The 13,256-nt window shown below is 43.7% G+C and overlaps 2 protein-coding genes across 3 annotated transcripts; both read right to left on the bottom strand.

Moving 5' to 3' along the window:
- Nucleotides 1-393: 393 nt before the first annotated feature.
- On the bottom strand, nt 394-5,340 carry slc16a13 (solute carrier family 16 member 13). Of its 2 annotated transcripts, none has more exons than XM_026352403.1 (7): nt 5,095-5,340; nt 4,691-4,967; nt 2,640-2,875; nt 2,182-2,325; nt 1,789-2,096; nt 1,156-1,687; nt 394-1,025 (listed from the first exon to the last, which is right to left on the bottom strand). In XM_026352403.1, the coding sequence occupies exons 3-7, from the start codon at nt 2,857-2,859 to the stop codon at nt 799-801; spliced, it is 1,431 nt and encodes a 476-aa protein (XP_026208188.1). In that variant the 5' UTR covers nt 2,860-2,875; nt 4,691-4,967; nt 5,095-5,340; the 3' UTR covers nt 394-798. The 2 variants fall into 2 exon arrangements, with proteins under 2 accessions (XP_026208188.1, XP_026208189.1); XM_026352404.1 differs by having other exon boundaries at nt 1,837-2,096; nt 5,095-5,338.
- A 1,975-nt stretch (nt 5,341-7,315) lies between these two features.
- Nucleotides 7,316-11,572, bottom strand: bcl6b (BCL6B transcription repressor). The gene is made up of 12 exons (XM_026353563.1): nt 11,189-11,572; nt 10,917-10,994; nt 10,599-10,813; nt 10,178-10,426; nt 9,921-10,055; nt 9,525-9,717; nt 9,210-9,418; nt 9,026-9,117; nt 8,754-8,897; nt 8,537-8,667; nt 8,256-8,393; nt 7,316-8,140 (listed from the first exon to the last, which is right to left on the bottom strand). Exons 3-12 carry the CDS (start codon nt 10,799-10,801, stop codon nt 8,000-8,002), a joined length of 1,635 nt encoding a protein of 544 aa, XP_026209348.1. The 5' UTR covers nt 10,802-10,813; nt 10,917-10,994; nt 11,189-11,572; the 3' UTR covers nt 7,316-7,999.
- Between the last annotated feature and the right edge of the window lie 1,684 nt (nt 11,573-13,256).

Genomic DNA, 13,256 nt, shown 5'->3' with positions numbered 1-13,256 from the left:
GAAAAAATGCACTTGTGAAATAACAGTCTTGTTATGGAAAGATAAATTCCTGAAGCTGTAGGAGAGAGCAGTGCTGTGTCAGCTGTTGCTGTGCTCACAATAAATCAGTGTTAACAATGAGCAGCACAGGGGAGAGTTGGTAATTACTATGAAGTGGTGTAAAGCCCAACAGTCATTAGGAAGGCTCCGTAAAGCACAGTCATCACTATATTCCTGAAACTCACAGTAGTGCTAAATGCCGTTTGTGTGAAGACAAGTGTGAAAATAATGAAGGTTAAAACGTAGTTATGTGTGTGTCCCATATAAAAATATGCTGATCAGTCTTAAAACGACTTTTTAAAGACACTGATGGGTCAGTTTCATATTTTACACTTGAATGAGACACCCAGAAAAGGTTTTCTGCCTCTCAGTTCTTTATTATTATTATTATTGTTATTATTATTATTATATGTTTGCTGAATGTGCAAACTTACACATGTATTAAACTAGAACTGACTTTTCCTTTACAGTTCCTGTCTCACACACCATCCTCCGGTGCATACACAGCAACATCTAAACGGCCAGATTTTCTTGTCAGCGTAGAATAAACGACTTTCACAGTAGGTTTCACTTTGGATCTGAATCTCTGAGGTATAAAACAAACACACTTCCTTTCATCCGCACATGCAGCAGCATCTTGTACTTGGGTCTCTTCGGGTAGGCGCCACTGTTTTACTGGCTGGACTGAAGATTATTAGGAAGACTCCCTAACCCTTCAGTTCCACGGCCCTGCAGAGGACTGAGCCACAGTATTTCACATCACTCAGCTCCTCTGTGACTCGTGTCCGAGGGCAAACTGTTGATCTGTTCCAGCTCTGACTGTAAGCTCTTGTCTTTGTCATCGTGGGAACGTCTTTGAGGAGCTGGCGGATCTGTGCAGGAGAAGTAGTGAGGCAGAGTGGCCAAGGTCAAAGTGCAGAGGATGAGGAAAGAGCCGGCTACCACGAAGGAGGCAACGTAGCTGCCTGTGAGGTCTTTGAGCAAACCTTTACATGTGGAGGCAGGAGAAAAGAGACATTAATAAAGCTAATTAAAGTTATTTTGGTTAACACTATGAAATGTTTGACAAGTTACAATGACCCTCTGTCTTAATCTGCTCCTTCACCGTGCTCCTACCTGACAGCGGTGTCCCCAGCAGTCCTGCACTGCTCTCGATGAGCTGCAGCAGCGCAAGGGCCTCCATCATACGGTCCACACCCACAATCAAGGGCACCACGGCGAACGTCACAGAGGTCAGCGCCCCGGAGCAGAAGCCGTAGAGGAGGCTGATCAGCATCAGTGCAGCGTAGGAACCATACAAGGAGCTGACAGGCAGCAGGATGATGAACACTCCCGCCAGCGTGGTCCACAAACTCAGTAAATGAATCAGCCGAAAGTGGCCCAGGTCGGAGAACCAGCCCGACGCTACACGGCCGAAAATGTCCGTGGCACCAGCAGCTGACATGACAAAAGCAGCTTTGTACTCTGAAAAGCCGGCTTGGCGGCTGTGGGCCACCAGGTGGAAGTACGGCACAAAGAAGCCAATGTTAAGAAGAGAAACAGCCAGGGTGTAGGTGAGGTAAGGCCTCTCTAAGAGCAGCTGCAGCTGCAGGTAGGAGAAGACTCGTCGCAGCACTACAGGACACGACGACCTGCTCTGTGAATCCACCTGGTGGGAGGCAGAGGGGGAAGCGTATTCTCAGTACAGGTTTAATCTGGCTTGAGTGTGGGTTTAAATTTACACTCATAGTGGTATTGTGTGATTTTGACCTTATGATGTGCGGTGTTGCGTAAAGACGGTGCACTGTTCTGTCCCACCTTTTCCTCTGGAGATTCTGACTGTTGCTGTGGGCGAATGAGAGCCCCGCACGGCACGAGGTTGAGGCTGAGGCCCCCCAGAATCAGCAGGGCCCCTCGCCAGGCGTACTTCTCCACCAACAGCTGGAAGAGTGGGTTAAAGGCGAAGGAGGAGAGGCCGATGCTGCAGAATCCCAGTCCCAGAGCCAGGGTGCGGCGCCGAGTGAAGTGAGCCATGACTGTGGCCACCATTGGAGTGAACATAAGCCCCCAGCCCAAACCTGGAAGAGAAGTGAGAGGAGTTTGTTTACCATAGGCAAACAGAGACGAGCTGCTTTTAACAGCATCTGCAGACAAACACGTTACCTGAAATCACACCCATAGTGAGGTAGAGATGGACCAGACAGGTGGCCTGCGAGGCGAGGATGAGTCCGAGTCCAGCAAGGAAGCCCCCCATCATGACCACCACCCTGGGATTATATGCTTTACACAGCACTGCAGCCAGAGGACCTGTGAACACACACACACACACACACACACACACACACACACACACACACACACACACACACACACACACACACACACACACACACAGACATGTGTCCATTAGTCAGAACATTTTAACATAATACCAAATATTACCATACCATACAATAATACCAAGATCTATATTTTTTATCTTTAATCACCTTTTGTTCAATATAAAGCAGCTTTAACATTGTTAACCCCTTATTGATCCCGTTCACACTGATAATCCCACCCAGGACTCTCCAAACTGGTTTTTCCAGCACACTGATACTCCACATGCATTAATGACTCACTGAAAAACTGCAGCGCTGCCAAGCCTATTGAGGAGATCCAGGAGATAGCCTGAGCGCTCTCCTCAAAGTACTGGACGAACTCCACGAAGAAGACCCCCAAGCTCCGCATCAGGCCAAACACGAGGCTGTTGGTGACGAACAAGGCGACAACCAGCACCCAGCCCCAGCCTCCGTCTGGACCCTCAGCTTGGCTCTCCGCTTTGGGCTTGAGGTTGGCCATGGCCGACGGGGTTTATCTGTCAAGGTAAAGCACCGGTCAGCGTTAAAGCAGAACGAGGAGGGTCACACAGATTAGAAGGAAACGAGAGCCTGAGTTAACGCAAGTAATATCTCTTTGAGTGTCAGATGCACTTTGTGGTTGTCAGATGGCGTAATCATTAACTTCCCACAGGCCTCAGTGCCGTCTAGGCGTGACCAGGCTGCTTAACAAGCTGACCTTCGTGTGAGAACGACATTTAGGCAAGAGGTGAATTCTGATGAAACATTTGCATGTTCACTGCTAGAAATTCAAAATGATCCTTAAATCACATTTCACTTGATCGTTAATCTGCCAAACGATAACAATCACACAGAAAACAGATTCTTGTTTACTCAAGCAGGACTTTGTATGTTTCATGTTTGACTAAATGTTGAAATTCACAAATTAATAATTAATTAATAATAATTAATATGGTTAAAAATTATAATAAATGATTTTGATTATTATTTCTATAAGAAAAAACCTTTATAAGCAAATTTTTTATGCTGCTGTAATAACAAACTGATCACAAGACACAGCAGGAAGCACAATCAGCTGAATGTGATTAGGTTAAACGTCAACAAACTTTCATTATCGACTTTCTGTCATCTGCCATAACCAGACTTTGTAGAACAAGTTTTCTCATTGTAACTGTCAGTCTGTTTGTTTTTCTGATTACAGCGCTTTCTCTTTAATGTGACTCATCATCGCATCATGAAAACGTTCATGTTACATAAGAGTAAAAAAGTAAAAAATATATTATTGGAAGTTGCATTTAAACATTTACTTCATTTGTTGTTCTTGTTCATATTGTTGCAGGTAAACTATGTAGGATCAGACAATAACTCAGCTTATTTGTGCTGCCAGTTGCTTAATTTGTTGCTTAATGTGGTGAGTTTGGGTGGAGAGTTGAAAATAAGCTGTGACCTGATTCATTTCTAACCTAATGCCACTCACTTTACTGCACCAGGAATTACAGGAATTTGCAGCCAACACACTCTGAAACACACGTGCTAATAGATTTAGTGCTCATAGTGAAGTCGAACTAAAACAGACATCAACTGTTTCACATGGATTTGATAATTGTGCATTTCTATATGTGCAGCAGAAACACGTGAGATGGCTGCAGGATTTTAAACCTGCCTGTTGAAGGAGAGGAAGCGCCAGGTTTTTGCAGGATTTATTTTGAAATCACAATCCATCGAAGCGGAAAAATGATGAACAGGTCAGAGGCAAATGTATTTTGAGGGATAAAAGCCAAAATCATTCAAATCAATCAATTATTTCTTATAACAGGCTGATGCTAACAAAGGCCAGTCATACCTATGAGTTTCAGTAATATTTTACATAGACTTACGTTTAGATTTAACTTTACTTTCTAAAAAACTAAGGACTGTGTGTTTCCTTTATTCATAGCAGCCTGGTGAACTGCTGCTTTTAATGGTGCAAAGAAACTAGACAGACGTTACGACACACCTGTGTCTTCACAGTCAAACTGTTACTTGTATCTCACAGTAGTGAAGCCCTAACCTTCGATTTGAACTATTTTTTCATCATTTTTGATAGCGAGAAATGACTATTTACTGATTTTTGTTGCCTTTTTGTCTGTTCCTCAGTCAGACAAACAAACAGCATGAGGCAGTAAAGATCCAATACAACAGACATGAAGTCATTTGTGTTTAAATATAATAATAATCAGCACATGTGACACTAAAAAAACAACCATCGGACAGAGGTTGTGGTCTCTGTAGCTTTGCTGATCACACCTCCTCCACCTCTCAGACCTACATCATCAGATAATAATAATTATTACCTCTTTAAATCAGCTGTCCAACCTCTTGTGCCCCCCTTGTCCCATGTCTGGCTCCAAACTGAAACACGTCCCCTGAGGCCGCTCTGCCTGCTTCACTCCACACTCTCCCTTGGTGTAAAGGTGAAGCTGCAGCCGCACCACGCTCCCACCGCTTCACCCGCCTCCAGGTGAGCACAGGTAAGAGGAGCGGACGGCACCGGCGAGAGCGCGCACTGAGCGCCGTGCACGGAGGCGGCGGAGGTGACGCAGGCGATTGCGCAGTGGCTGTCACGTGTAGCTGTCAGACACACAAACCAAACAAAACAAAACAAAACAAAACAAACACAATGTTCCTGAATGTTAAAAAAAAAAGTTAATTCCTCAGTGTTAAAGTTAAAGGTTGACAGTGCGGAGCTGTTCCTCACCTCTGGTGAGTCGGTCTCGGTCCGTCACGTCTTCCCGGAGCAGCACATGGTCCAGGGTCAACAACAAGGACTCAGACTTAACGATCGTAAATCAGGAAAAGACGACAGCAGCTGCCATTATAACAGTGTAACTGTGTGTAGCAGCACAACAAGTGGGTTAAAAGAGGAGCTGATGAGAGAAAAACCACCCAGAGTGTCAAACTGGAGTAAACTGTGCCGGGGGACGCGTGGGGCGTTCAGGGACCCACCGCTAGACGGAGGCAAACACAAACTCTCAGCTGTTTGTGCTCCTGCTGGTCAGCTCGTGTTAAAATCCCAAAAGAATGATTCATTAGTTAATACAATGATTAAAAAGTTAGTAGTGGACTCTAAGTAGTACTATTAAGTATGTTTTCTAATCTGTTTTACTGCATTTAGTGGTGTTTGTACTGAAGTATCAGGTGTTATAGGGTATTATTACAGTGTAGTAGTACTACGTCTACTGTACAAAAGTACATAATAGTTCTTGTAAGGTGTTTGATTGTCTTGGTTGTTTATCATTTAATAAAAAATTCAATTACATTTTGGCTATTTAACCAGAAATAAGTATTTTTTGCTTTGTTTTTCACCTACAGGCTATGTGTAGAAATACTCATGGGAATATTATTTTGTATATTTCTGCAAGAACAGGCAATATAGGAGTGTGTGCATATTTGTTTAATTTAGTTTACATTACTGTCGCAAGGCTAACAGTTATACTATAAGACATGAATGAAACATGGGACAAAAGAGGGGGTATGGCATGCAGCAGGGGGTCCCCCAGCCAGACTAAAGGGATTCTGCTATTATGGGATGTGTGCTGTGTCCATTCAGCTCAACAGGAAGCTGCACTATGACAGTGGTGGAAGAAGTAGATCTTTTAATAGTAATAGAAGTAATAGTAGCACTACTAAAAAGTAAAAATACTGTAAGTAAAGGTGTTTTAAATGTACATATGTATTGGCATCAAAATAGAGCCAAAATTATAAGTACCCACAATACAGAATGTGCTATTAGTTAATAATAATAATGTAATTGGGTAATAATTTTATGCTCTAAGTTATAAATCTCACTAAAGTGATGTTATAGCTTCTCCTTTCTTTACAATGAAAATATTCTGCATGTGGTTTTATAGATTCAGATTATTTGGACTATCCTCTCTAGGGACATGTTGGTTTGAATGAAGTTTGAATGTGTCAGTAAGGGTGAATGCTTTAGGTTAATATTACAGCTGGTTATGGCTATGCATTAAATATTTTATTTACATAAATAGACCTGAATAGCAAATATAGTGGAGTAAATGTTCAAGAACAGCACAAGTACCTTAAATTTGTATTTTAGTATTTGTACTTGAGAATGCATTTATTGAAAGAGGAAATGTTTCACGAAACTCTGTGTGTAGGGGTTGTGAATTTGGCTTGTTTCATGACTCGTGTCCCGGAAGACAAAAATACTTCTCCAAAATATACTGCAACAATTGAGTTTTCAGTAGTACTCACTTCCTAAAATACTACATTTCCCATTTCATATTAACTTCCTGAAATTTGTTCCTCACAAAAGTCTGACAAACTTTCTACTATAGTGTGAACTGACTTGAGGGGAGGCACCTGACTGGGTTTTTAAAGTGATGAATGGCAAAAACTACATAGCAGAGGTTTAATGTTTTTAGTAGAGAGGGGAGACAGAGGCTGGAAAGTCCCATCAAACGTCCAGCGTTTGTCTGCTGAGCAGAGACAATAAGCCGCATTAGCCACAACTCATCAGGGAGCAGGAAGCGGGGCTGACAGAGGGTGGGAGAGTTCAGCCGGGAGTCTACAGCCCCTCCACAGTCATCCCCACATCGTCAGGATGCAGCAGCAGGCTCCCACACGTGTAGTCGGCTGGCAGTGCATGCACTCAGTGTGAGGACCCTGGAGGAAACAGGTGCCCTCTGCTTCATTGTTCCACGCCAGCACCAAGAAAAACAAAATAAACCTTACTATGGGACAGAAGATGTGGCTCATGGGCAGAAAGAGTGTGTTAATGAGAGGAAGGAAGTTCAGGGAGGAGACAGGCTGAAGGAGGGAAGTGTGGCAGAGAGAGCAGAGTTTATATTACTACAAGAGCTTATAACTATGTACCGTTTAGTCAGCGCTTTGTGACCGTTTTCCATCAACATTACATATGTCATAGTAGGATGAACAAACTAACCAAACACCAAAGGTCCAATTGATAAAAACATTTTTTACTTGTATTAAACAATGTCTGTCCAGCAAATCAACTCATACACATACAAATGTAATATTATTTATTATCCAATTGCTTACAGTTGTCTTATTTAAAATGATCACACCAAAAAACACATTATATCATTTCATTTCTATACTTTAAATTCAATAAAAGACAACCAAGTCCTTTGCCTGCTTGGACTATAACGTCAGATATCACAGGCTCCAGGCCACAATACAGAGACAAATCAATGTTAAATACACATTTGAGGGCACAACTTAAAATAATAACACACATTAAGTGCTTCTCTATACTCAAAACTTCTAATTCATTGCAAACGTCACTACCTCCTGCTTCCCTGAAACCTGCTTTATATTTCTTCCAAGACAGTTCACTTACTGATAAATCTTCATTTCAGTGTACACACAAACTTTCTTTCTCGCCACCTTCTTTTCATCTCTTCACAAACTTTCAAAAACACTTTCTTTAACATTATTTCCATCTCAGTAAAGCCACCCAGGAACCCTAACAAACCCATTACATCCATGTTGTAGCTCCACATTTTTACGGTTGTAAAAAAATATATGAATTTCTTCCTCATGTTCGGTGCTAAATTCAGATACTATTCTGACCACTTTCTTTTTTCTTTTTTCTTTTTGTAGGGATTGACTCGTCCTCTTCAGCAGGCCTGCAGAATGGGCTGATAGGGCTCAGTCAGGACCTTGTAGCGGATCTTGGTGTTGGTAACAGCCCCGTGTTTCTGACGCAGGTGAAGACGCAGCTGGCTCTTGTGGCGGAAGTGTAGGTCACACTTCTCACACTGAAAAACAAGGAGTCAACAAAGGATGAGACGGCGGGAACGGGACAGGATATTCTGTGAGTTACTGTAAATGCATTGTTTTTGTTTTGATAGCGACAGTGGGTTTCTGACTCACAGTGTACGGCTTCTCTCCAGTGTGAATGCGCAGGTGGCTCTTGAGGGTCTGCAGGTGACGGAAGCGGGTCCCACAGGTATGGCAGGGGTAAGGCTTCTCTCCTGTGTGGATCAGAACGTGGGCCCGGAGGTGGGCAACCTGACACCGAGGCAAATAAAACAAACCATGTCATCAATGGACATCACACTCTAGAGCCACACACTCAAATAAAACTGTATTATAATGTGTTCTCACATTACTAATAAAAAAGAGAGAGTGAGAGAGAGGGAGGTAGTCCTCACCTGAACAAACCGTGCTCCGCAGGTGTCACAGCGGTAAGGCTTCTCCCCAGAGTGAATGCGAGAGTGAGTCTTCAGGTTAGCCGGTCGATTGAACTGAGCACCACACACGTTACAACGGTAAGGCTTGTCACCTGTAAGAGCAAACGTCATTGTCATATATTGGGTTCTTAATGTCTAAAACAAAACCAGACAGACCTAGAAATGGTTATTTATTTACCTGAGGAAGCAGTCTTGGTTCCTTGAAGGTTGCCAGAGTAAGAGTAAGGAACAAAGTAGTTCTCGCGCTTGGTTGGATGTTGGTTGTGAAAAGCACCTTCTGGATCAGTGGGGTGCAGTTTGGGGAACGGGGTGCAGGGTGAGACTAAGAAATTAAAAAACAAAGTAATGAAAGAAAACACACGTTTAATAATACTAAATACTAATGACAAAAACACGGTTTGAAAGACTAGAAAGGTAACAGTCGCTCAATAACAGAGGTTTGGCTTGTACCTGTTCCCTCCTTGTGAGCCGGAGACACAGAGGAGGGTGGCCCGAGGGGAGGGGCTCGGCCAGAACCCTCGTAGCAGGAGGCCTGCCCCTGTCTGATGGAGAGAGAGATTCAGAAATGTGAATTTGCAAACACGTCTTTCTCAGTTCACCATTCCCATCATTCCAGTTGCCACAAGCCTCCTACCTATCAATCTGACCAGGCACTTCTCCAGACCACGCCTCTGTTGGTGCTTTGGGTGTCAGGCTCACCCTGTCCGCGATGGGTGATGCACTTTGGGGTTCTTCCATCTCTTCTTCCTTCACTGTAGTGGCTGCACAGAGAGGGTTAAGCACAATGTACTTGTATTTTTTCCAGTTGCAGGCCTTTGGGTCGGGCGGCGCTTTAGTATCAATCTGGAAAAATAAAACATCAATAAGAAAATCACGTTCTTCTTCGTGTGGATGTTTTTAACATACGATTAAACTAGATGTTGAATTGAATTGTTTTCTTCAAACTTACCACAGGGTTTTTGTTACAAGTGTTGGACTCTGCTGGAGAGTTTGGCTGGCAGCTGGAGCGGGCAGGGCTGTCTGGAGATGGAGTTTGCGTGCCCATGAGGGGCAACTCAGGTTCTGTTTTCAGTTCCTTTGACCCGGGCTGGCAGTCTGGGAAAGCCCCTGGCTTGAAAGAGCGTCCAGCCTCCGCAGGGACCCTTGCAGAAGAAACAAAGGAAGTGCCGTAATTACCTAAATCTCTCTCAGACAAAGGCACACTAACATAAACCACCAGCAGACACAATTGTGCCAATCTGTAAACATACTGTCATACCCATTAATACGGCCAAGTTAAATCTGGAATGCAGCACTAGATCCGAAAACAGCATTTATTTCATTATTGTTTTGCATTTTGCCTTACCTTGTTGCCCCTGCTGCTGGGAGTAGTATCTGGGGTCGTGGATGAGGCAGGTCCCCTCCTTTCGGTGCTACAGAGGCTAGAGACACCCTGGAGTCCAGCTCCAACTGTGGATGTCTTGCACTCATCTTCTCCCTGCTGAAAAACAAAAACCACCAAACATCAGCAACATGCAGGGTTGTAAATAAAGTCAGCCTTTGAGCTCTTTCATCTTCTACATTATTAATCTGCAAAAGTTGTCTGACAGCAGATGTTCTCACCAGTGCAGCTGCATGAAATCCCTGCAGGTATCTGCCACATGGTCCATCTGCAGGTAGTTTGCAGCATCAAGCACCCCGGGCACAATGCTTGGTGTCAGAGGGAGGTGGGAGGTGTACATGAAGTCGAGCAGCAGGGAGACGCTGGATGGGTCCAAGGTGTTGGGGAGTGACACAGTCATAAGCTGCTCCCCGCTCCCACCAAGGTCCTGAAGCAACACGCGGTGTGAGTACAGCGAGTAGAAGAACCCACTGAGAGGAGAGATGGAAGGAGAAATATAAATGGTAAGATGAGAAACTGCTGCAGAAATTATAAGAGATAATAGAAAAATATAGAAGATACCGCCGATTAAACTACTGCTCTGAACAATCAAACAACACTTAAACACAACACAATAAACTGTTCTATGCAATATGCACCGACCTGCAGGCCACAAGCACAGCACAGTGGGCCCGTAGGTGCACGCTGCCAACAACCAGGGTGGTGTCGGTCAGGATGTTTCGGTGCCGGAGTTCATTCAGGTTCAGCAGCACATCATTGGAGTGGCGTGTGAACTCCTTCACATATCCCTCAGCTCTCATCTCCTGCCCTCGATGCACCCTGTATCGCTCCAACACCTCCGTCATGTTCAGCTCTATCTGTAGATAAGTTATTATTCACAGTTCAGAAATTGAAAATTTAAATGTTTTCATGTTCAGATGTTTGGATTTTGTTTTTAATTGTACAATAATAAAGACTTACCTGTGTTTAATATATAGAATAAATAGACTGGAGTGTCCCAGACACATCTGTTAGGTGAGACCAGCTCCCTACTCGTACCTGAATGAGAAAAAAACAAGAAACATCCACATGATCCACTTTAGATTTATCATGAATACTTTACTATCCTACTATCCACCAGAAAGCAAAGGTGCTGTAAAAAAACTGTGCTCCATTTTTCAGTTAAAGATAAAAAATTAATCCAAGCAAGCTGTAATCAGGCAGCTCATAAAAAGACACTTTTTCCAACTCACCCCGACCAGCAGGGACGAGAACTAACGTGCTCTGCACTGACGTCAAACCTCCTGGCTCAGCGTTCGTCTACAGTCATAGACAGGGGCTCATCCACAGCCTCCACTGGCTCTGAGCAAAACTGAGAGGAGCCTGAAGGGAGGGAACTCTTTATAATGTCATGCAGGAAGCCCCCATACAACCAGAGCAGCTTGTTTCCTCTTTCCTCAATAGCCCACGCGTACACTGGAAGTAACGCAGGAAAAGCCCTGGCCCAGGCCCCGGGCTACAAGTATTTTTAGTGGGCTATTAGTTTTTCTAAACCCCCATAGCTCTGAGCAAAGTAATGTCAGGAAAGCGCAGTGTGTTTGTGTGCCATGTTGAAAAAATATATGTTAGGACCCTTGGGGAGAGGCGATACGTGCCTGGCTATCCAGGGGTAAGCCAGAGAGCATCAAGCTTCCCCCACCAACGCTTTCCTACACTTCAGCCCTCTCCAGGACAGAGGAAACTCTCTGAGAGGAAGCTGGAAGACCAACCAACTTACTGTTGGATAAACAAGTTATGCTGTCATCATAGAAATTCTGTCTTGTCATTAAAATATTTTTGGTTTGTTAATATTGCTTCAAATGCATGTTGGTGCACCATTTATCCCAATTTTCATGATATGATTTCAAAGAGAAACTGAGTCACTGCTGAGTTGTCCAGTTCAGATAAATGAGGGATTAGCAAGTGCCACACAACAGTGTCCGGAACCTTCTGGCTTGCTGCCCGAAAGCAAAGCCGTTTTATTATGAGGATGCAGAAAATCGATCATGTAGATGGGAGGCTCCCGCTCCTGATGCTGAAAAACAATCTTTACCACACCTCGACTAAGAGAAATGCAGTCAACAGATGTGCAGGAACTGCGCTACACACCCACCCACATACACACAACACCATACACAAACCTTTGAATGCATCCTGTAGAGCAGCTCAGAGACATGGATTAAAACGCCTGCGCAGGACATCCGTCAATAATAAAACGAGCCGGGAACAAGAGAGGAGAAATGGAGATGGAGGGGGGTAATGGAGTAAAGGGGGACATGGACTCAAGAGGTCAGGAGTGACTGAAAAACAAGGGGAAAGCTACCTCTTCCTGAGTGCAGCCTTGGGTTCACAGACAACCAGGCACAGAACAGTTAATTGACGCTCTATAAAATTGAACTATGAACTGTATTTTCCTCACATCACAGCATTTCACAGAAGGAGACCATGAAGAAGGAAGAAGTTCTGCTTGTGTGAAAATCTGGGATTGCAAGACGACACAGGCATTAATTTGATTCAAAAGAAGAAAATTATCTTTATTTCAGTAGGAGGATTTGAAACATCAAGTTCATCTGCACTGTAAAAGAAAGAAAATGTTAGTAATATATGATATACCTGCATGCAGATCTAGTTTCATATGAGCTGCCACTTGTAAAATATTGATAAGTAGATAGAGTCTACATTTGTGAAATCAGACAACATGACCATGTTTGGATATAAAGCCGTTAAAATGTGAATCGGAAGTAAAATGTTTCCAGAGGCAGCAGAATGCATGTGGGTGTCCTTGTGCTTTTATTTGTTTGGATGGAGGTTGGATCAATTGTTAAAAGACTTAAAAAAAAAAAGAAAAAAAAGGAAAAGCCATAAAGGAAAACAACGATTAAGAAAACAGAGAGGGAGATGTAGGTCCTGGCTACTTCCAGGCATTGTGAGAAAAACGGATGGGGAGGGGGCGGCAGCGGGTGAGGAAAAGTGAGAACATTACTAAACAGGTTCGGCAATGGGAGGAAGCCATTGAGTCTATCCCGTTGGCAGAGCTGGGCAACGCTCATAGTGACTTCCTGCATCTCACCATGTCTGTCAGTGCTTATCAGCGACCCACCGGTCAGGGCATAGCTGCTCTTTAGCTACAAAACTAACTCTAACAAGATAAACTTTCTGCAGGTTTAAAATGAAAAGCAAAACCAGTCCTGTGACATTTGTTGAGCAAATAACGCTCTTTTTAACAGCAAAAGGCAGGGATTCCCCCTGCATGGTGATTTCCTGGTTGCCTAGACAGAACTA

This window comes from Anabas testudineus, chromosome 18 (genome assembly GCF_900324465.2).
Source record: "Anabas testudineus chromosome 18, fAnaTes1.2, whole genome shotgun sequence".
NCBI classification, from domain to species: domain Eukaryota; kingdom Metazoa; phylum Chordata; class Actinopteri; order Anabantiformes; family Anabantidae; genus Anabas; species Anabas testudineus.
Note: the sequence above shows the minus strand (reverse complement) of the source record. Positions and strands in the feature narration are given on the sequence as shown.

Excerpts from the sequence above, each read along its gene's own strand:
- slc16a13 (XM_026352403.1), bottom strand. The coding sequence starts at position 2,859 with ATGGCCAACCTCAAGCCCAAAGCGGAGAGCCAAGCTGAGGGTCCAGAC. Across the intron at positions 2,326-2,639 it reads GGCAGCGCTGCAGTTTTTCA|GTCCTCTGGCTGCAGTGCTG; the intron begins GTGAGTCATTAA and ends GTGTGTTCACAG. Across the intron at positions 1,026-1,155 it reads GCTGGGGACACCGCTGTCAG|GTTTGCTCAAAGACCTCACA; the intron begins GTAGGAGCACGG and ends CCACATGTAAAG.
- bcl6b (XM_026353563.1), bottom strand. The coding sequence starts at position 10,801 with ATGACGGAGGTGTTGGAGCGATACAGGGTGCATCGAGGGCAGGAGATG. Across the intron at positions 9,419-9,524 it reads CTTGTAACAAAAACCCTGTG|ATTGATACTAAAGCGCCGCC; the intron begins GTAAGTTTGAAG and ends TTATTTTTCCAG. Across the intron at positions 8,141-8,255 it reads CTGGAGAGAAGCCGTACACT|TGTGAGAAGTGTGACCTACA; the intron begins GTGAGTCAGAAA and ends CTTGTTTTTCAG.